This window comes from Borostomias antarcticus, assembly GCF_949987555.1.
Source record: "Borostomias antarcticus genome assembly, chromosome: 9".
NCBI lineage: Eukaryota > Metazoa > Chordata > Actinopteri > Stomiiformes > Stomiidae > Borostomias > Borostomias antarcticus.
In genome coordinates, this window is record NC_140242.1 from 26497277 (window position 1) to 26520585 (window position 23309).

The 23309-nt window shown below is 44.0% G+C and overlaps 1 protein-coding gene across 2 annotated transcripts; it reads left to right on the forward strand.

Moving 5' to 3' along the window:
• Nucleotides 1-1095: 1095 nt before the first annotated feature.
• cers6 (ceramide synthase 6) lies at nt 1096-22841 on the forward strand (the record flags this gene model as incomplete). 2 transcript variants are annotated; one of them, XM_084442790.1, is made up of 11 exons in its annotated part: nt 1096-1265; nt 2724-2829; nt 3604-3734; nt 12082-12139; nt 14297-14347; nt 15456-15548; nt 17774-17902; nt 18101-18207; nt 20948-21104; nt 21775-21798; nt 22231-22841. In XM_084442790.1, 11 exons carry the CDS (start codon nt 1096-1098, stop codon nt 22402-22404), a joined length of 1200 nt encoding a protein of 399 aa, XP_084298916.1. In that variant the 3' UTR covers nt 22405-22841. The 2 variants fall into 2 exon arrangements, with proteins under 2 accessions (XP_084298916.1, XP_084298917.1); XM_084442791.1 differs by lacking the exon at nt 21775-21798.
• Nucleotides 22842-23309: the final 468 nt, after the last annotated feature.

The window sequence follows — 23309 nt, forward strand, 5'->3', positions numbered from 1 at the left end:
AAGGCCTACTGGGGGAGACAACGGAAAAAAATAATAATTCTTATTCATATGGCTTTGGCAAATCATTGGATATGCTATATAATATGATATTATAGGCTACATTTATCGCATGTAGCATTTCTAGCTAAAATGGCATGTATTGATAGCTATTTGATCAACCAGCCCTTTATTTTATCTAGGCTAATTCAATTAGGCTTACAATGTAGCCTGAAACTATAGGAACTAGCCTGTCAAAATCGGATTATTGTTATTATTTAATATCAGCGTGATATTGTAGGCTACTTATTATTTCAAATAGTCTACTATGTCTCATTCCAGTTCGAAATATCTGAAGTCGAAGTATCTTAAGTCGTTATTTCTATTTTTTCATTCGGTTATACTGTCGGATAGACTCACATGTGCTGCAAATTGCAACATCCCAGTTAGTGTTAATAGTATAATATCTGTCCGCTAGATGGCGGTGTTACACTTAGCTGGAGAGGAGGTTTAAACGTCACAGCAGAACCAGGCTCAGTTATATCACATACTTTTTATAATGAATGGGTAATTTTCTGATCAGCACTCCCGCAAAAAATCCCTGAAATTATTGCAGACTAGGCTGTATTATTTTGACCAATGATCGTATAATCAACTGAATCAGTCAGCAGGTGGCATGATTTACTAAGTAGGCCTATAGTGCCCAGACTACAGTAGGAAAACCTGTTATTGCAAGTTGCATCATGTTCCAATATTCCATATGAGCAACCTTACAAAATAGGTCTGGAACTAGCACCAACCATCTAAATACACTGCAGGTATTTAAACTTCCTGTTTAAATTATTTTTCAAGCTACCTTGAGTAGGCAGGCCTACGCCATATCAAATATATGAATGTATGCATGGCGACTGCATGTGTGACACGTCAACGCACCAATGACCGGAGGGGATCTGATTGAGTCGACTTCCCAACACAGACGGGTGGGCGGGGCTTACTTGATCCCATCAGCAAACTGAAACCTGCAGAGATCTCATGTGAAAGAAACACCGCTGCAGCAACGCAATAAGGCCATTGATAGCATTCAGTTCAAGTGGGACAAAGCGTCTATATTTAAAGGAGATGGCAGGCATTTTGGCATGGTTTTGGAACGAGAGATTTTGGCTCCCTCACAATGTAACCTGGGCTGATTTAAAGAACACTGATGAAGCCACCTTCCCGCAAGCCGAGGATCTGTATCTGGCGTGTCCTTTAGCCTTCTGCATCTTCATGATCCGGCTGGTTTTCGAAAGGTGGGTGTATTAACTTGTAAAGGGAATATACTTTTACCATGTTTACGTATTATTTGCGATGTTTTGGGTCAATCTTAGTGTAATATAATACAGATGACTCGACAACATGTTAAGGAAATTGAAGCATCACCCAAATTGATATCTAAACAATGGGGTATGCTACACGATGTATTATGTGGATGTAGCATTCCCACAGGCCTGGTTCTAATTGCAAACATGCATACTTTCTTATCAACATGAATGTGTTACGATAGACAGGCGTTTTGAACGGTATTTGGTGGAATCTTTGCCCCATATTTCTCTCAGCTTGTCTGCCCCCCCCCCCCCCTACACGCTGCAAGTTGCTCGGGGAACATCATTTCGAGTCATGCTCGTCTAATTTCCTCTGTACGTCACTTTTGACTAGCCTATATTTGTAAGCTATACCCTCAGAGTATCATTACATATTGTGTCCCAAAAAACTGTTCTACTGTGCTGGAAAACATACTTTAGCTAGGCCAGAAAATCTGTTTGCATCTAGATGGGACTGATGGTACCTATTTGATGTAGATGCACCCATCAGCACAATGGAAATGTTTAGCCAACCAGATCTGCACAGGTTAACTGGATCTGTGGTATTGTGTATCATTGATTGTGCTGATGTTTCTTACTAGCCTACCTGCTGTAGTATGCGGCTCCACCCACTATGTCCTGTATACTAACCATACTGCAGCTAACACAGCACTAGGTATTTGCATATATATTTGCATAAATGTGTGTAAAACCTTCATTGGACACAGTTAAAATGCTTGATGTTGAATTGAACATTTCTTCATGACTGATACAGTATGATAAAGGTCTACTGTAGGTTGTAGCCATACTGATATCTGTGCCCAAAATGAGGAATACGCTTAGACCTATAATAAACAATAGGAAAGCACTAGAGAACAAAATGCAAATAGCTATATAGTATTTTTGCTTCTTAGATGCTGTTTTGAATTCTACTGTATGAAGTAGCATCAGTTAAGTCCAGTTACAACTATCTGCTGCTGCCTAATGGCCACCGTTACTTTAAATGCTCGAGAGCTAAACAATTGAGGAATCATTCATACTGAATCGTTGTCTGTACTCTGTAGTTTCTGCTATAATCCTTTGAGAGACTATAAACAATATCACATTCCTGAAATGCTGTTTTCACAGGTACTGGTTCCTCATTATAGCTCCATTTATGCACATTATTATGTCCATAACATATAATCTTACCTATCTAGACAATAAAATACATACAATTTACAACAATTAGGTTTTAATTAATCTAGGTGAATGTGGATTCATTTGCAGGCAGTGAACTGCTGACTAGGCATACATGTTGTATGCCTAGTGATTCAGCAGTTCACATACTGTATGTGCTGTGCTTACAGTAAAATGCCATTGATGTATCCCTCATGTCAGAACATGTTTACGTGTGATCATTTGCAGGTTTATTGCTAGACCATGTGCCTTGGGTCTGAAGATACAAGCCAATGGACCACAGAAGGCCCAACCCAATGCAATCTTGGAGAAGGTTTTCACTGCTATAACCAAGGTAAAGGACATCCCTGAGCTGTACTGTGAAGTACACATCCTATATTCTCTATCCACAACGCAGATCTGCATGCGCTATTATATACTGCCATGTTGGGAGCTATCAAAGGCAAAACATGGCACCACATTCATAATGTCTGTATTGTAAACATATATGGATGTCTATCTGCAACTTATTGACTTACAAAATTAAATAAATTAATAATGTTATAATAAAACAATTTTTTAGTAGACAAGTTTCCACAAACACTTTGTCACACACACAGACATTATAGTCCTCTTTACACAGAGCAGACTCCCAGTCTTCAGAGGTACCCTCAAAATCACCACAGGGCCAACACTGCTGTGTTAAGGCGCCTCTCTTACTTTTCACTTCCTGATTAGATATTAACGTCAAGCGTTACTGATCATAAGACCCGATCGAGCATTCTGATATAAATCAATATTTCTTTTCTTTTTAAAGATATTTTTTAGGGTTTTTCAGCTTTAATGTTATAGGACAGTTGAGAGAGACAGGAAATATGGGAGAGAGAGGGGGGGAGGACATGCGGCACAGGACCCGAGCCGGGAATCGAACCCGGGTCTGCCCCGTAAAGGACTAGCCTTCATATGGTGCGCGCCTTACCCGGTGAGCTACCGGGTGCCCCATAAATCAATATTTCTGAGAACGTGGTGGCTGTTCCGTCTTCTGACCCCGTCGCTGCGTGTCTTCTCCGCAATAACGGCAGCTTGTGTTTGTTGCCGAGTCATTTGACCTGTCGTCGTTATTCCCCAGCACCCGGATGAGAAGAGGCTGGAGGGCCTGTCCAAACAGCTGGACTGGGACGTTCGGACCATCCAGCGCTGGTTCAGACAGCGGCGCAACCAGGAGAAGCCCAGCACCCTCGCACGCTTCTGCGAGAGCATGTAAGACACCGCAGCTGGAGAAGTGCATTCAATCAAATCAATCAATCAAAGCTTTATTTGTATAGCGCATTTCATACCCAGAGGCAACACAATGCGCTTTACAGAGAACAAGGGAGGTGGGCTTACGTCCCACCCCTACATATTCCAGAGGGAAGCAAAAAAAACAGTAATCACCCAGGTGCCAGAAAAGTGAGCTGTAAAATTCTTCTCTGACCCCTCTCAACAAGGCGATCGAGCAAGCTCCTGGAGTATTGGAGCATTCAGCCATTTAAACCGACATGTTCATCAATATCATACAGTATGTTATGCAAACACCTAATTTGTGTGATCACTCACGTGTACGGTACTGTGTGTGCACATTTGTCCAGCCGATAGAGGCTGTGATGAATATACAGACAAAATACACCGGCTCTTGCCAACCTGCTGTAGCCATAAAATAAAATAAAAACTCAACCCTATGATCAACTGACCATAGTCTTCGATCGAGATGTGTTGAATCAGGTTGTTGCCGCCTCCTCCCGCAATTCTCCTCAGAGATGATGGATTGTGACCTCAGAATAGTCCTCTCCATGGAGTTGATGTTGTAGACCAGTGCCTGAGTGTGTGCATGTCTGGCACCAGCAGAACTGTGCCGGCAGTGAGGGGGAAGCTTAGACAGCGTCTCTCGTCCCCTGGGGCCGGCTGCTCACTGAGGAGTTACTGCTGGTTGGAGTAACAAGCCTTGAGAAGCAATGGTTCTCGAGCCCAGTGGCTCATAGGGCAGGAGCCTATCTCCTGATTCCTTAATGTGAAGCAGCTTGATGTACAAGTACCCCCCACCACCCTTGACCATGACTCTAGTATGTCGCAGGGATTCCCCCCCCCCCATCCAACCATTGATGCTGAGTGCCAAGCAGGGATGCAGTGGGTACCATTTTTAATAGTCTTTGGTACGACTGGGCCGGGTATCGAACCCCAACCTCCCTATTTCAGGGTGGACACTCTAACCACAAGGCCACCGCTGGTTGGAGGACTGGCCTATTGTTGTACTGTAGCTTCAAAGCTTGAGCATGCTCAAAAACGAGTATCTGCTCTGACTGTTTATGCGATGAAACCCCAAAGCTAGTTTTGGCAATTGAATGCACTTACCTCAATGTTGAAGTCAGTACACATTTTCAACTAACGCAGTTGATAAAAGCAACATGGCCGCAGCTCTGATCCCTTTTATAGCTGTAAACATATTCTTACCCCAGCTAGCAGAGTATAAAGGGACTCAACTTCTCAATTGTCTCCCCGCTGTTCCTGGTGCTTACAAGGCAGTTCTCTGGGCCAGCTTAGCCGCAGTCCTCCGGGCAGAAAGCCTGCCCTAATGTACACAGCTGTTTGGGTTGGAATGGATCATGTAGTCTCAGACACTTCAGGATGACTATTCTAGTCCGACTAGTTCTTTTTTTTCTTCTTTATACGAACAAAGAGAGGCGAGCAGGCCGATTTAAACGGGAGATGGCCGAGCCCACTGGGAACACAGTACTATATGTGTGTTCCGGTCTGTTCCGCGCAGGCCTGCTGAGTCTCATCAGCTTCCCGGTGAGCCACGTGCTTTGTTGTCTACCACGGCACCGGTTGTCTGAACAAATCTTCCTTCATCCCTCCCTCCTCTGTTCTCCCTTTGAGCTACTGAGGGAGACAGAAATAATCCATTGGGCTTCCGAGCAGACAGTTCAGACTCGTGTTTTATTATATGGGGCGAAATAATCTGAAACAAGTTTGAAAGACAGGATATAGTCGGCAATGTGCATACATGTATGTGTGGGTATGGAAGCTGATTAATGTTTGTAAAAGCGCTTAGGAGTAGGTAGCTGTAGCTGTTCACAGTAGCCCAGTGTCTTGTTTTGTCTTGTCTCTTGTCTTGTCTCTGCTCAGCAATGATCATGTTCTTCCTCATAACTCTTGAATTATCAAAGGGTTAGTGGTACCCGAGTGTTGGATTAACTAATATGTGACAGACGCTGGTGATTTGGTCCGAAAGTAGGCAGACCTCGAATTGTGCTATGAGCAAAAAGGTTGGTTTTTGTTTTGTTTTTTGGTGACTTTTTTCCTCATGTTACCAAAGTTGAAGTAGCAAAGAATGCACTTAATATAACAAACAACAGTTTTAGGATCACTAAATAGTCATATTTTATCGTCAAAGTCCATTTCCTGTGAGAAGTGTGAACAGCTCTGAATCTTTGAAGCCCCTTTTTCTCTGCTTGGTGATTTCCAGTGTACCGACATTCACAGCAGCATATCTTCTTCAAAATATTTTCAGATTTCAATGTATGACACATCATTTGAAAGCTTAAAATCTTGCAGGAGGCCATGTTGCTGCACCTAATTCTTCAGTCCATTCTTTATTAATCATTTGGATTGCAAGGCTTAATGCTGCATTCCATTTGTCTGGGAAAGAGTGAGCTGGGAGGTGGGAGAGACTGAGAACGACGTCACCCACAAGGTGACCGCGTTACAGTAGACAACAGCAACAGCTTGGAACAAAGATGAATGTTTGCTAGCAGTGTTTGCCAAACCAGTAGATAATAACGCACTATGCGGAATTTTGCGCATACAAAAGAGGTCGCAAACATGTCCTCAGATAACAGTTGGGGAATGCTGTGTGTACGATTGATTTAATCTGACACAAATAAGATAGAAATGCTAATAAAACTATTACTTAAGTTTCACTTAGTTAAACAGGGGGCTGTCATCTTGTTCATGACTTGCAGAGCTAGCGGGGGGAAGGGAAAAGTGGTACGAGTTCACGAGCCGAGAAAACAAGTCGTGAGGGACGTTCCAGTTAAAACTGCGAGTAGTATCTCATGAATCATGACTTCATGAGCCAAATGGAACACAGCATAAGACACACAAACCTGAAATGTCATAGGTGTTGTGTCTGTAGTTTCTCTATTGTATATCACACAGTGCTGTGTGTATGGTAAAGAGCTTGCCCGGTCACTGGCAAAATTCTATTCAGAAAAAAGTAGTTGTAAGTCATAGTAATTGCACATAAATAGCATTGATTCAGCAGGTCAGTGTTTGACTGACCGGTTGCCAAGCAACAGTCTTGACTTATAAGGTAGATGAGTCTTGCTCATTTGTTATTTTATAGTCCAGTAACCCACACATAGAAGGCAAATTGACTCACTTGAACATTTGAGTTGATGGCCGCCTTGATTTTCACAATACTTCAATACTTTGAAATGATTTCACATGGTATTATTGTAGTCAGCATTGTGGAAACAGCTGGCGCCTGTCAAAAATATTCAGATGGTTCAAGGCCAGCCAAAGGTGCCTACACAGAGCCAGTAGAACAATGCCAAGCCTCCTGTCTAGCACAGCATTTCTCCCACCATTTAGTGAATGTCAGCCTCGGGCAGCATCCATGTCACATCACGGCATGTTAGACCTACCTATATCACCTTTTTGGTCCCGTTTCCTTCTTTTCGAACTATCCTTAGACCAGAATGCATCTGTAGCAATTCCTTCTGAGGGATACGTGTCTCAAAACCTGACTGAACTCCGTCTCATTCGATCCTTGCAATTGATGTACCTTCTTCACCGTAACATTAAAAAAAAAAAACGTAATCTCGACCCCATCCCCCCAAGGGGCGTCTGTTAAGGCAACATCTCATAGATGACCAACTTTCAGTCTGTTTCAGACCAGTTGCTGGTTGTTGAAGAAGGCGTTCATCCTCCCTGCTCAGCAAGCCTTTGATCTCTGAAATGTCAACTGAAACTGAAACCGCTCCCTCTCTGCCTTGGAGCGCCACAGGCCCGCCATCGCAGGAGAACTTTCCACAGCCAATCAGTGAGCACCCTTCGCATAAATCCGAGAGAGAGAGGCTCTTTCTCCCTCCCTACAGTGTGGTTGGTACATGGAGGTATTATGAATTAGAGACGGACACAAGCCATGCCTATCACTCCAGCGGAAGCCAAAAGCTCTTTGCATGGGGTGGCCACATCTTGATTTTGAAGGGAGTTATCGGTCAGAATTGGGAGTTGATGATTGGCTGTCGGTGCTGATGAAAAGTGTGTAGTCTCCTACATTTATATTGGCGGTTCTGAAAGTCGGACTGAATTATGGACTGATTTTTGCAACTACTGTAAAATGGAGAGTTGAGGCTCAGCCAGCCAGAGTGCACTACCCCTCCTCAGAGATCCCCCAGAATTCATTGCGCTTTGCCCGGGTCGGTGGCATCCGGGCTCCAGTGCCTCACCCTGGAATGCAGACAATCCCCATGACCACCATGCAACATCTCTGATGACAGGCCTGAGGGAACATGCTGACCCTATAGCAGGAAGCTCATATCTGCCACTGGATTCAGACTTGGTGTGTTAGTGGTAAACAGTCGCTAATGGCCTGTACAGACTACACGGATGATTTTGGGACGATGTTTTGTCGCCGACAAAATGTCCAGTGTCGGGCCCGATTATGAATGTCGGGAACGACGAAAACCCTGTAGTGTGACATGATCGAAGATCAGCGATTTGGCATCTGGGACGCCCTACGACACCCCGATGAAATGTCTAGCATGTCAGAATTTTTTGTGTTTTCCTGCCTAGTCCGACATCTCCTGCGACGTACCTTTACGTTGACCAATAGGATGACAGTGTTCTTTACATGTGAACACATCCGTTAGCTCAAGTTCTCCTTGAAGGATAGACAGCCCATACTGTCCTCTTCGAGGCACCCAGGAACGGGTACACAATCATTTTTTCTTTAATTTATTTTTCTTCTTTGACTCTGAGCACCACAGCTTGCACCGAATTCTGACTCCCTGCAGTTAGTTCGATCTGTGCTCTTCTTCTGACAAAACAAGTGTTAACAGTTTCTACCACTCTGCAAAGACCAGGACATCACAAGAGGAGAAACTTGTCACAAAAGGCGAGGCTACTGTTATAACATCCACGATAATACACTACGAGAACACTTGGAATAGAAACGTACATAATAGTTTACAATAGGCCTACATTCTTATAAAGTCATATTATTTATCCCTCCTCACATTTATTGTGCTTAGGCTGCATCTCTAACATAAGTTATATGGTTTCTAATCTATTAATTATTCTGTAGGCTATGAAACAAATCTAGATTGAACTGAAATACGTTGAAGAACATTTATTGAACATTGTATTAAAAAATATACACAATCTTGCATATAACAACAGTAGTGAGGATTTTTTTCAACAAAAGTGAGGATTTTTTCCCACTGGTTAATTAACTCATGTTCCCATACATTTACAAACCTCTGCCCTGCTACATCCGTGTGCAATCGTATATTTTTTGAATTGGTTAAATTTGAACAGCTTTTTAAGAACGCTCAAAAATTGTCTGCAATTACAATAGACATGGCAGCAAGAGCATTTGTAGGCATACTTACTTGCTTCTGTGAAGTTTAAAATAGTTTGTGAGAGAAGGCAGAGGGCTGATTGCTCTAGACTGGGTGAAATTTGACACCACTCTAAGTTGGAACCTGTCAATCACTCTGCCTGCACACAGGGACAGGGGAGCAAAAGACACTTTCAGTTTATAACTAGCGTCTGTCGTCACTAAGTATTGATAACACACTTAGGGGCGAATTCACTAAAGGATTGCGCAGCTTTTCCTGACGCAAAGCCTGTGCAAATAAGTCAAAAATTATGTTTGCTATTCACAAAGCCCTCGCAAAGGGTGAAATACGGTGTTAACTGCGTTGCGTTCGTCATTGCGTTTCTCTGCGCCGGTGTTATTAGCTCATATTTAAATTAGGTAATATGGGCGGAGAATGTTCCCCTTTCTATGCAAATGAACATTATTGCAAAACCCGCCCAATTCACAAAGATCAGCGCTAATTGCCTCACGCAGTTAAAGTGAAATTAATACCGTTTTTAGAAACGTGGTGGTATTTAAGCGCAAGGGGTGTGTCGCGGCCAGCATTTCCGCTGATCATGGCAGCAGTGATTGTTGCGAGGCGAATTCGGCATCGCAATGCCAGTCATGTTGTTCGTGAGAGAATATTTAGAAGAAGGTCACTTTTTGATTTAACACTAGAACCACAGCGGTACCTGTTTGGACACCAGAGCGCGCAGCTCTTCAGCCAACTGGAGGATGAAGTCGCGTCTGGGGAGGCTCAGTTGACTATGCGTCTCTCCACCCGTCCCCAGCGAGTCCAAGCTCCCCCAATGAATAATACTCATTTATAATAGCCTACATAGCACGAAACTGTGCGTATAATAGTCTATACGCGAAACTGCGCATTCCCTATAGCTGTTCATTGAACGGCTGGGGGCCGATATAGGTATAAATAAATAAAAACATAGCCTACACAATATTTTGTTTATTTGAATGGTCTTGAAAATATTTTGCTTTTGTATCATAGCTGACGGCATAGGTATCATCTTCAGCCATGGATGATGACTCCCGTGCGTAATCCTTCCAACGTTGGAGAGGCGGCATACAACCGGGCTCACATCAGGACGCGCGGTGTGATTGAGTGCACATTTGGAATCCTGAAAAGCTGTTTAGATGCCTAGATCGTACCGGTGGGGCAATGTTATACACTCCCCCAAAAGTATGCCAGATCATCGTGCTGCAACTTGCATAACATAAAATGACAATTTTTCCTTTGTTCGTCTTTTCCAATAATTCCACCTCCGTTTGCAGTCTTCCGCGTTTACACACACAAATGGCACTGACTGCTTGTGAAATTAAACCCCAAATCTGATTTTTGGCTGTAGCCGTCATATTTTTGGTGGAAAGCTGTGAGGCATGCTTTTGAACCTCGTCCGTGAGGCCTTCAAGTTCGCGGTCTGAGAATCGTATTTTTCTCTTTCTGTCTGCCATCGTCCAATGATATGCATACGAGTTGTTTGCGCTGCATGCGCTGTATTTATAGTCATTTCCTATATCAGCAGCAAATTGCACTCAGCCGCAAACACCGAATGGGCGTGTTTGCGCTGGGATATTATTAGCGCAATGTCTTTAGTGAATAGGTTTTTAAAACGGAGCACATAGCGGGCGCAACTGACGCGCAATATAATGGTGCAATTAGCGGGCGCAATTTGCTTTAGTGAATTCGCCCCTTAGTATTTTTACACTGCACATGCTGTTAGAACCATGGTTTGACGGTTAAGCCAAAAGCTATACCATGCCTCAGATTTACACCGGTATGCCACTGTCACCATCAATACTCAACCCTATCTCTGCATAATTAAGAATACTGTCAAAAATTCAGTTTTAGAGAAAAAAATCTGAAAGATTTCACTCTTCATCTACCATGTCTTGAAATTTTTGTGATTTTGTTTTAATCATTGGAGATTTATTGAGTGAGAATTTGCAGTAGCTGCATACAGTACTGTTTACAGTAAAACATTTTGATGTTGTGGGCTCAATTTTTGATATAAAAAAAATCGGGGAGGATGGTTTGTCTGATGACAAATGTGCAATGTAGCAAATGTGGTGTCAATTGACCAAAAACTTGGGAGGAGAAAGGTTTAATTAGTTTTTGAGAAAAACTGGAATATACTTCATAATTCCTGACAGCTCGAAGCATATGAGCGTTTCTACTCACTTGGGCCTATATTTTGGTGATGGTGGGCCCACATTTTGGTGTCGGTTTTAAAGTGATAGCACGTACGACTGATTTGTTATGAATTTTGCCATAGGACTTATGACATAGGACCGGACCTATGTCAAACTTTAACAACGGTTGATTTTTGAAAATCGGGCATACAAGTCAAAAGTTGCATGCATAAACGCACCTTCAACTTGGACACATTGGTGGCGCTAGAGTGTTCGAGATGACAACATGAGACTTGGTGACAAGAGTCATGGGACTGTCCCTGATCAGCTTGCCAAATTTCACAATTTTGGGCTGCCTTAGCCTCCAATGGCAGAAGAAGAAGATGAGCCTGCCCCCTGAAAACAGGCAATAACAAGAGCTGAGCTGCCTTGCCCCTAATGAGTAAACAGACTTGTAAAAACTGTTTCCATTTACCAAGCATTTACCATTTAGTTTCTTAGTAAACAAAACTCATCATTAATATGGGAGCCTAGAGTCTAGACAGAATAATAAAGATGGACGTGACTGTCCTCAAATTGGCTCCACTCTCAGCCACTCAAACATGCACATAGCCTTTCATTAGGACCCAACAGATAGGTTGTATTATGTCTGTCTTTGTGTATTGAATGCATGCCTGTGTCCTTGTGCTGCCCTCTTGGCCAGGTCCCTCTTAGAAAAGAGATTCCATATTTCAATGAGGTCACCCGGTTAAATAAAGGTAAAAATAAATAAAAATAAACGTCAACCACAAAGCTGTCACACTAACCGATACTCTGTCTTCGTCTTCCCCGTAGGTGGAGGTTTACATTCTACCTGTACATATTTACCTATGGAGTCCGTTTTCTTAAAAAGGTAAGATTGCTGAATTCCCCTCTCACAGTGTTGAATGAAGAAGAGTCTTGACCCTTGACCTATCTTGACCTTGACCTGGGGACACAGTGAGCCCGGACCTGAGCGTAGCGTCCCAAGCATGCACCTGTATGTAGGCAGCTCGTGATGGATCTCACTGTGCAAGGATGTGCAGCTGACATAGCGCACCTTTTAAAACACTTCACCCAAGGAGGGGGGGGCTCTGCTAAATAATGGATCCATTTGCTCTTAGCACAGTATCCATAATGCAGACATTAGTATCTGGGAGCAAGCACACCAATGAGAACTCCCAACATCGCATTACTATGAACGGTGATAAGATCACCGCGCAGCGTAATGCTGAACGGTCACCATTCAGGAACTCCAGATCACATCTTCGTTATTCAGTGGGTATTGCCTTTTTTTTATCAGTGTCAGAGTGTGTGCTTAGGCTAGGGCTACTGCTATTGTGTAATCTACTGTGGCCTTCGCCTTTGACAGTGTCTAGTAATTGAATGCTTAAACCAGCCTGGCAAGGATTAATCAGTCTAATCATTAGCAAGGGTTAAATGGGGGAGATGGGGAGGCGCGGGAAGAATTTCTCATTGGAACAAGTTGGTGATGACAAAGCACTTTGTGAAATGAGTTCATTCCGTGCAGCATGGCGGGTCTCCGGGGGCAGTATTAATAGCAGCAGGTCTAGAGAGAGAAGTGCTGGAGACGCAGCTCGGTAGGGCTCCCTAAGTGGCAGTCTTCCTCCGATCAGTTTTATTACGGCGCAACTTGGCGCGCGTCGTCTCCCCAGCTCCAAGCTGATGTTGTAGTTGGGTGACTGTGTTGACGAATGAGTAAACGTTTTCTGGTTTATCGATCCCGTTACCCACAGACAGCTCTTTCATCATGTCGTTGCCTCTTTGTTCAGTTTTTTTTTTGTGGTGGGGGGGGTTCTCATATGAGGCAGATATTCAAGACCATATTAAATTGTTGATGACTACCAAAGTCGACTGTATCGTTGAAGGCAAATGTGCCCTGTGTGGAAAGCTGGTGACGAGTAGCTTATTATCCAACTTTGTAGTCTCGGTCCGTGGTACCAAACCCACATCCCTAAATGAGTCTTTCCACGAGGTCTTTACACTATAGCAACGCTCAGCTTGGATTCAATCAAGTTTCACTCATTGACAATACAATCTTGCACGGCTGAACTCGTATCGATGTGTTGGATCTTAACCAAACAGCATGTATTGAGCCATCGAAGCCACTCCGGCTGGGGATCAATGCCACTTGATGTATGGTAATGCTATCAAGAACGTCATAACCGTACACTAGGCTGGAGAGTCTGCCCGCTCACTTTTGTGTCGGATCTAATTAACGAAGTCGCTTGAAGCGCTAGACTCTCGAGGCGCTGTCACCAGCTACTGCACCTCAGCTGTCCGTCGGCTGGCTGTAATCGCCAACGTTCACACATCGCACACACTCTCACTGATAAGGCGGCTTATTTAATAGAATAGAAAGTTTATTCACCATATATAACCAGTCCAGGTACATTGGAATTCTTCATCGCTTGTCCTTAAAATATCTTCTCAGCACTAATTCCTCATTCCAGTCCTAGGTACCCAACTAGACATTAGGTTCCCAGTCTGGCAATTTACTATCTGTAGTCTAGCAGTCTATCACATTGATCCTCATCTAATTAAATAGACCCTGTACACTGCTTCAGTACTCCTTTAAGTGATGTACGTCACCGGAGGCTGTGGGTTTTCTCTTGTGTTGCCTCCACCTTTGGTTGTGTTTCACCCTGTCTATCAGGGGGTTGATGGGTAATATGCTGAATTCCAATGTACTGGTTGTATCTGGCAAAATAAACTTTCTGTTCTTCTATTCTGTTCTCTCCGCCTTTGTTGTTTGTCATTGCTGTTGATCATATAAAGTACATGGCATCTTGGAGAGAGCTTTCTGAAGCAGAACCATACCGCCAAAGATGAAACGCTTACATGTGTGAAATAAATACCTGTTAAATGCTAAGTCAATGCCTGACTGAACTGTAGTTTTGCATTGTCCTGCATTTCCATTGTTTTTCTCTCACACCGTATGTCAATGTTGTATTGGGTTTCATAGACATGGTTTATATTTCACTGTAATTAAGTCATTTTTTCCCCACAGACCCCTTGGCTCTGGAACACTAGAGAGTGCTGGTACAACTACCCCTACCAGGTGATACTTTAATCATAACACTAGCACTGGTACAACTACCCCTACCAGGTGATACTTTAATCATAACACTAGCACTGGTACAACTACCCCTACCAGGTGATACTTTCATCATAACACTAGCTCTGGTACAACTACCCCTACCAGGTGATACTTTAATCATAACACTACACTAGTGCTGGTACAACTACCCCTACCAGGTGATACTTTAATCATAACACTAGCACTGGTACAACTACCCCTACCAGGTGATACTTTCATCATAACACTAGCGCTGGTACAACTACCCCTACCAGGTGATACTTTCATCATAACATTAATGTTGGTACAACTACCCCTACCAGGTGATACTTTCATCATAACATTAGCCCTGGTACAACTACCCCTACCAGGTGATACTTTCATCATAACACCAGCGCTGGTACAACTACCCCTACCAGGTGATACTTTAATCATAACACTAGCGCTGGTACAACTACCCCTACCAGGTGATACTTTAATCATAACACTAGTGCTGGTACAACTACCCCTACCAGGTGATACTTTAATCATAACACTAGCACTGGTACAACTACCCCTACCAGGTGATACTTTAATCATAACACTACACTAGTGCTGGTACAACTACCCCTACCAGGTGATACTTTAATCATAACACTAGTGCTGGTACAACTACCCCTACCAGGTGATACTTTAATCATAACACTACACTAGTGCTGGTACAACTACCCCTAACAGGTGAAATTTAATCATAACACTAGTGCTGGTACAACTACCCCTACCAGGTGATACTTTAATCATAACACTAGTGCTGGTACAACTACCCCTACCAGGTGATACTTTAATCATAACACTAGCTCTGGTACAACTACCCCTACAGGTGATACTTGAATCATAACATTAGAGAGCACTGGTACAACTACCCCTACCAGGTGATACTTTAATTATAACAACAAAGTGTCATCTGCGTTCACTGTTGAAGTCAGCCAAGCTCAGTAACAACTTGTAGCAAGCAGTATTGCATTGAATAGCAACATCCCACTAGACCTAGTGCTACAGTGTCCTACATGCTGCTGTGTTTATGACTGTGCTGCCCGGTGTGTTTGCACAGCCCCTGACTGTGGACGTCCACTACTACTACATACTGGAGCTGTCCTTCTACCTGTCCCTACTCTTCTCCCAGTTCACAGACTTCAAGAGGAAGGTAGGAGGCCGACCAGTCCAGACGACGGATTGTTCTATTGTGAGGCTTTGTAAAAGCTTTGTAAAAGACCTTCACTTGAATAATGATTTTAGTATGATTACAAAAATATGTATTCTTTGATTTTCACGAAGCTTTTGGTTCGTTTCGCCCTAGCAGGTGCTGTCATTATTATTACAATCATTATTATTATTATTATTATTATTATTATGCAACACTTGTTTTCAACCCCCAAACCACGGTCTGATGGTTTGTTCTTTTCTCCTGTGAGGGAGACTCTCCGCCGTGTGAAATCACAGTCTGGGGAGGCTGTGGATTTCTGTGTTTGCTCATAACGTTTATGAGTCGAATTTACTGGCAGACATTCTAGAATGTTTTCCCCATTAATTCGTTTTGGATTGAGTCCCAACTTCTAGAATCTGGCCACCGTTCCATTATGTACCTGGGTCGTTATTTTAGTTCAGTTGCTGTTTATGACACCCATTATATGGTGCATGAAACTAGTTATAGTTTCAAAAGGAAGACCGACAGAAAGGTATACTACTGAAGTACAAGATGTTGTTTTTACCAGTGATAGGAACACAGGGCTTTCACCTTCCCTCTGCTGCATGTCAGATTCTGGTTAGATATACTATTTGAGGGGCAGACAGCTGTGCTGACAAGAGTCCTAGATCTGTGACCAGTTCCAGCTTAATCCTTTGACTGAAAGGGAATAATCCATGGGATTGACACACACACACACACACACACACACACATACACACAATGGACAAGACTATTGCAGAACGCTGAAGCTGGACTACTGCCGAACATGCCAATGCGTATCTGTTGACACATTGATTGACACACATAAACACACACACACAAACACACACTTCCCAAAGTTGCGTACACCAGAATCATTCCTTCAAGTGCACATTCATTTCTGTCGAGGGGCAAACCCATAAAAAAAAAAAATCATTGCATTCCATTTTACTCTTTTGAGAACAGCTTCACTACTTTGTGGTTGTGGTTCACAAAATACCCAACATGCATGCGGCCCACGTGTCCCCCCACCCCACCCCACCCCCGCCGCCCCCGTCCACGCCACGGCACGGCACACCTCGCACTCACAACTCTCCCATGATGCCGTGCTGTTGATGCCTCCGCCCTCTCATCTCTATGTTGACTGTTGGCATGTTTGTCTGTTTTTTGTTTCTCCTTTCAGTTTTCTCATGCACACCACCGCACTGAGGAGGTCCTCGGCAACCCCTGCCAACTCCAGTATGTTCCCTGCTCTCTGTTGCCATGCTTTCATTCTCTACCTCGCACCACTGTTCTTGCTCCTCCTCCTCTTCCTCCTCCTCTTCCTCCTCCTCCCCTCCTGCTGCCGCTCTGCTCAGGAGGGCTCACAGAGGGCTTCCTCACGTCCTCCATCCCCAAACCTCCTCCACCAGGGCTAGCCCCGCTCCATGCTGACGGAAGTTTTGCTGACGCAAACTTAGCCCAACTTTCACGAGCCCCCTCAGCGCGTCCTCGCTTGTAGTTCATATTCAGCCTAGTTGATTTACATACACTTTGGTTATTTGTGGAACGGGTATAGCGCAGCAGCTGTCAATCCACCAAACAAGCAGAACGTTACATTAGTATGCTTCCGTCTATCTCTGTCTAGGGAGGTAACGTAACGGCAAGTTTGACGCGCAGCATGGCGTCTTCTGAAGCTAGCGGTGACATTCTTGTCGCGGTGGTTTGTTTGAGGAGACGCCTACATGCCGTCAACGTGACTATATATCGTCACCTTCTTAAAATAATGGCCCAAGTCATGTTTTCAAGGTTTTCAAAAAACAAAATGGCCTCAAGGGGACCATAGGTCAACATATAAGCTTAGGTTGACATGGGCCATTATACTACCGGGGTAGAAACAGTGTGATCTTTTCAATTGAGGATGTAGTCAATTTTACTAGAGGTGGCCAGCATCATGAAGAGATGACTCAGGCACATTTTCCTCAAAAAATGACTTGGGCCATTATTTTAAGAAGGTGACGATATGTTAGAGGTGCACCCGTTACGATGCAAGAGGGCGGCACTCTGTGTCGCAACGCAAGACTGTCAGAGAACACACGGAGTCACTGAGTAACGTTACGTCCCCTCCCGGTGCGACGCGGATGATAGGACCGCCCCGGTTTGTGTGTCTCTACAATTTGTGGGATGTTACCGTGACAACCGTGCCCCCCCCATTCCCCCCTCAGGATTTCCTGATCATGTTCTTGCACCACCTGGCAACCATCGCCCTCATCACCTTCTCCTACGTCAACAACATGGCGCGCGTGGGAACGCTGGTCATGTGTCTCCACGACACCGCCGACGTGCTGATGGAGGTGACGACGAGGGGCGGGGCTTCACATGGGGGGGGCGGGGCTTCACCTTGTTCCCCGCCGTTACATTTGGGATTATATGAATGCAAAAAAAAATTGCATCCCGTGCTACTATACTTTTTTGATAAGGAAAATTGGCAATTGAAATGATTGTCCGAAGCTGTTGTTTACATAAAAATTCCTCTCTGACTGTTTTCGCAGGCTGCCAAGATGGCCAACTACGCTAAGTGCCAAACACTTTGCAACCTGCTGTTCGCCATGTTCGCAATACTCTTCATAACCTCCAGACTGGGCGTCTACCCTGTCTGGTAAGTCTGGGTCACCTGTCTGGACATGGTGGCCTTTTGTCTCTGTGAAAAGCGGCAACAATGGGGCGCCGTTTGAATGAGCCTGTCTGTCAGTCGCACTCGTCCGCTGTCAGGGAGAGGTCTCTGGGATGTACAGTACGTTGTCTCTGGGATGTACAGTACGTGGGAATGACAGAACCTCCATGCGCGCTTTAACGACCCGGCCCGGAATTGTTGGACACATTGAGTTTTCTCTCTCTCTCTCTCTTCTATTCCTGGTCTTTTTTTCCCCCTTTTTATTTAATGAAGGTTTGTGTTCCATACTATTCCGTGTGAATTTAGTTGCTTAGTAATAGTTACTATGGATACAGGAACATGTACAGTATTTATATATCTGGAAACGTGGAGACATTTCAGGTTGCAACAAATGAGATGAAAGGAAATTCATTAATGATTATGACTATGACTAATCTATTAACCCTGACGGGAGATTGAAACATCATTCAAAGAAATGCACTATAGGGCAGGGATCATCAACTAGGCTACATTTGTCCAAGGGCCAGAATTTTCTCAGCAGACACTGGAGGCCAGACTTTCAAATTATATTTTTTGTTTATTGTTTAATATTTTCACTTTCTTGTGAAAGTAACTGTAATTACTCATTTTCAGTAACTTGCCCAACACTGGTGTGAACAGGCTACTAAGACTTTTACTGCACCCCAATTTGTAAATCAGGAGGTTCCGAGCCAGAACACAGCCTATATGTATGTGTGCACATGCGCACACACAAACTTCGCTAAGTGCAAATCATGCCACTCATAATTTCACCATTTCACAGCACAAACGCCCACTTCCTTAGGTGTGGGACTTACAGTAACATCATCATTCTGCCAAAATGACACCAAAAAGCATTAAACCACTGGCCAGCATAGGCTACTACTGTACCTGTTAATTCCCCCATCTAAGTCTCCTCACCAACTCCGTAGCCTACTCGCGTCCTCACCTCCCCCTCTCTCCCCGAATCCAAGTTCTCCTCATCGTTCCTCTTCTCATTCTAGCAACTTTTTCTTTCGAAAAAGGAAAAGTTGGTAGCAATTGCCGGTAGCAATTGCTTTTGCTACCGGCTGTCACCTCCCTGTTCAGCCGAAATGACTTCTGCCTGCTTTTGTGCTTAGGTTTCCAACTGTGCACTCTTGAAACTCTTGAAGGCAACATTTAATCTACCGTCATTGTGCATGTGAAAAATAAAATGAAAGGAAATGTTACATAAGAGCATATTTAAATGACAGCTATGAGTTTGTCCATCTTGCATGAAGATAGGCTACTGCACAAGTCATTCTACCGCTATTCACAACCAGCGAAGCAAGCACAGCTTTGCGAGTGAGCCTGCCTTCATTTCCTGCATCGGGTTGTGTAGCAGACTATGCTACTGGCTCATAATAAGAGATTTGGGGTTGGTAAATCATTCCTAAAATTATTTAGATCTCAACTGTTTGTGGTTTTGCTTCAATATTGGAATTTTCATTTTTTAGATATTCAAAATACTTCTGAGGGCTGGATGGGAAGCTTTTGGGGGGATTTGGCCTGCGGGCCGTCAGTTGATGATCTCTGCGCGAGAGCATATATTTACAGTATACAGTATGTATACTACATGTACATGTATACTTTTTTAAATTATGTCTGAGGGTATCATTACTTAAAATGAATTGGTGTCCATCAGTCAATTACCTGAGAGATAGAATAAGTTAAAAAATTATGAATATTTCATTTACATTTAATAGTCAATGAATATTGCATTTTCTGTTGCTCCAGTTCCATGCAAAGAAATATGAGACACATCTAATTGGTGCATGTAATTCATTGCAATGGGATATGTTGGTGCCAGTGGTATCTTTGATGTGGGAGGACAGCATAAGTGAATCAGTTGTGGTGCTTTAATAGTGTACTAGTCCTTCTGCCAGTCCTTGTCATAGTCCCAGTGCTGTCATTGTTGCCAAAAGTAAGAAAGCAGACATGATCTAGTGTTTTCCGTCAGGCCGTGGCTGTCTGGTCCTTGGCTAACATCTCAACTTCATCAAAACAACTGTCTCTTTTTAGACCACCTCACTTGAGGAACGAGTTCTGTAAGCAGGACAAAATAACAAATCACTTTCTGTATTCTGAAGAGTGGACACAAGCTGCCTGCTGGCAACATGACGAGGCTATTTTAGGGGCTCTGATTTGAAGGCAGATCCATCTGAAAAGCCTATTTTAAGAAGTGATCTCTGGTTCTCTGACTGCAGTGTGGGCTTTGCCATCCAGTACCAGCCAGCCCTGCAGCGGGCAGACAGTTGTCAGTACTGTATTGTACTGTGAGGCTGTTGCCATGGCTTCCACACCGTATCAGCGGGGAGAATCGGTCGACCATTTGCAATAATTGATCCAGTAGCACCTCTACTGTACCTCTGCCATTTTGTACATCCCTGACCCAGTTCTGCTCCAGATGTCATATACTGTACACTGTTTTGTACATTACACCAGAGTTTTGTTCCGTAGTTTGATAAGGCTTAACATTGCAGGTTAAGTTCACTATCTCTCTCAATTTCAATGATTTATTGGCATGAAAAGAAATGTTTCAAGCATTGCCAAAGCGTGCGTGTGTGCGAGCGTGCATACACACACACACACACACACACACAATGAATGAAAATAAAACAATTCATCAGTACAAAAGAAATGTAAATAGATAATATCGATCAGCCTCTCTCTCCCTCTCTCGTAGGATTTTAAACACCACCTTGTTCGAGAGCTGGGAGATGGTGGGACCGTACCCCTCATGGTGGGTGTTCAACCTGCTGCTGGTCCTGCTGCAGCTGCTGCACTCCTTCTGGGCCTACCTCATAGTGAGGATCGCCTGCCGGGCCATCTCCAGAGGGAAGGTGAGGCGGCCGACCCCCCCCGCAGTCCACTCCTCCACTTTTATCTCTCAGACACACATTATGTTCCTGCCAAGTTGTTCGTTATGCTCTTGGAAAGTAGGACTAGCATGTTTAGCACTAGGGCGCTGTTCTAGCATGTTTAGCACTAGGGCGCTGTTCTAGCATGTTTAGCATTAGAGAGCTGTTCTAGCATGTTTAGCACTAGAGCACTGTTCTAGCATGTTTAGCACTAGGGCGCTGTTCTAGCATGTTTAGCACTAGGGCGCTGTTCTAGCATGTTTAGCACTAGGGCGCTGTTCTAGCATGTTTAGCACTAGGGCGCTGTTCTAGCATGTTTAGCACTAGGGCGCTGTTCTAGCATGTTTAGCACTAGGGCGCTGTTCTAGCATGTTTAGCACTAGGGCGCTGTTCTAGCATGTTTAGCACTAGAGCGCTGTTCTAGCATGTTTAGCACTAGAGAGCTGTTCTAGCATGTTTAGCACTAGAGCGCTGTTCTAGCATGTTTAGCGCTAGGGCGCTGTTCTAGCATGTTTAGCACTAGGGCGCTGTTCTAGCATGTTTAGCACTAGAGCGCTGTTCTAGCATGTTTAGCACTAGGGCGCTGTTCGGCTCGATACCCTTGCTTGACTTTACCTTTCTACCCCTCCATGCTAACGTTTCAACGTTCAAGGCGGGAAAGTGGAATCCTTTACATGTGAGTGACTCTGACGTTGGAACAGGAACATGTACTGTATGTTTGCTCATACTGTATCGTCTACTGTAGGCATCGTCTGGCTCATCACAGACTACCCTGACAGAAAAAGCATCTCTTTCATCTTTATTTAGTTTATGAAGGTTGTGTTTATTTTAGTTTATGCAGAGGCTAGTGAGAGGGTTTCTATATTTTCTGCCTCGTTTGATTTCACACCCATATTCCCATCATCGTCTTTCTGTTTGAACACTTAATAGTGTGGACTTAAAGGCTAGACGAGGTACATCACGCAGACTTTGTATTACTTCTGCATGAGTTTGAACCTTGTCAAGCTCTGGGTGTCTCTGGCCTCCTCTGACACCCTGTGGTGTGGCTATCAGACCACACTAGGTCCACAGCAGGTCGACCTGATGACCCCTGCTCCCGTCTCCACAGGTGTCCAAGGACGACCGCAGCGACATCGAGTCCAGCTCTGATGAGGACGACGGCCCTCCGACCAATCAGAAGCAGCACAGCTGCAGCGGCAGCAGCGCCACCAACGGGACCAACAACAAAGCCCATGGGACCAATGGCTACCTGACGAGTGGCCCGTGTCCAGACGAACACTGACCGCCCCCACGGGACATTACTACTACATTACTGGAGCCAAGCTGCACCGTCCATAGATTTGTGTGTGTGCGTGTGTGCGCGCGCTGTGTGTACACCCGCGTTTGTGTGCGCTCGTGTGTGTGCGTGTGTGTGTGAGAGAGAGAAAGAGAGAAACCTGAACAACTTTGCCTGCCTGGTATTGGAAGTTCTTAATAGAATATGTGAATGCAGTTCTGTTATCAGTTTATTTACATGTTTTCTCTCGTGTTTTATTCTCTATATTTGCATCAAACTGCACTCAATGGAATATCAAAGCACTCCTGTCAGTCCCGCCCACTCTCGTTGTTAAACCAATGAATTAATGCCTTCCACTTCCATGGTGTAAGCATGCTATTTAAACCTAGTCCGGCATCCTGGGGGTGGTGACATCTAATGTTAGTGTCATTTTATGTTATTTATTTTTTTTAGGGATATGTTTGTCAGATTGTGGTCCAATGTCTTCTCTTCTCGTGTGCCAGTGTTAAAGATTGTGTCCGGTTGGTGTCCAATCTGGAACAGCCCACCTGTTTTTTTTTCAGTTCAGCATTTTGCCTGCTGTAGACATACAGTACACAGCCATTGGCTAAGTGTTGAAGAACTGGTTTGGCTTTCAACACCGTTTCCCCCCCCCCCACCACCCTCATGTTTGTTATCACTGCATTATGGATAATACAGTCACATGCTCCACCCATAAGCTGTAAATGAGATATCAGTATTATGTGTGTATGTGGGAAAAGTATGGCTACATGCTGTATTTCAAATTTCAAGAATTTCGTTAAGTATTATACAATATTTCTGGTACAAATCTCATGACATGTCCTTGTTGGCGGGTGTGAGGTGTTTAAATTATTCAAGTAAGACCCATGAAGTTATTAAAGATTGCAAGT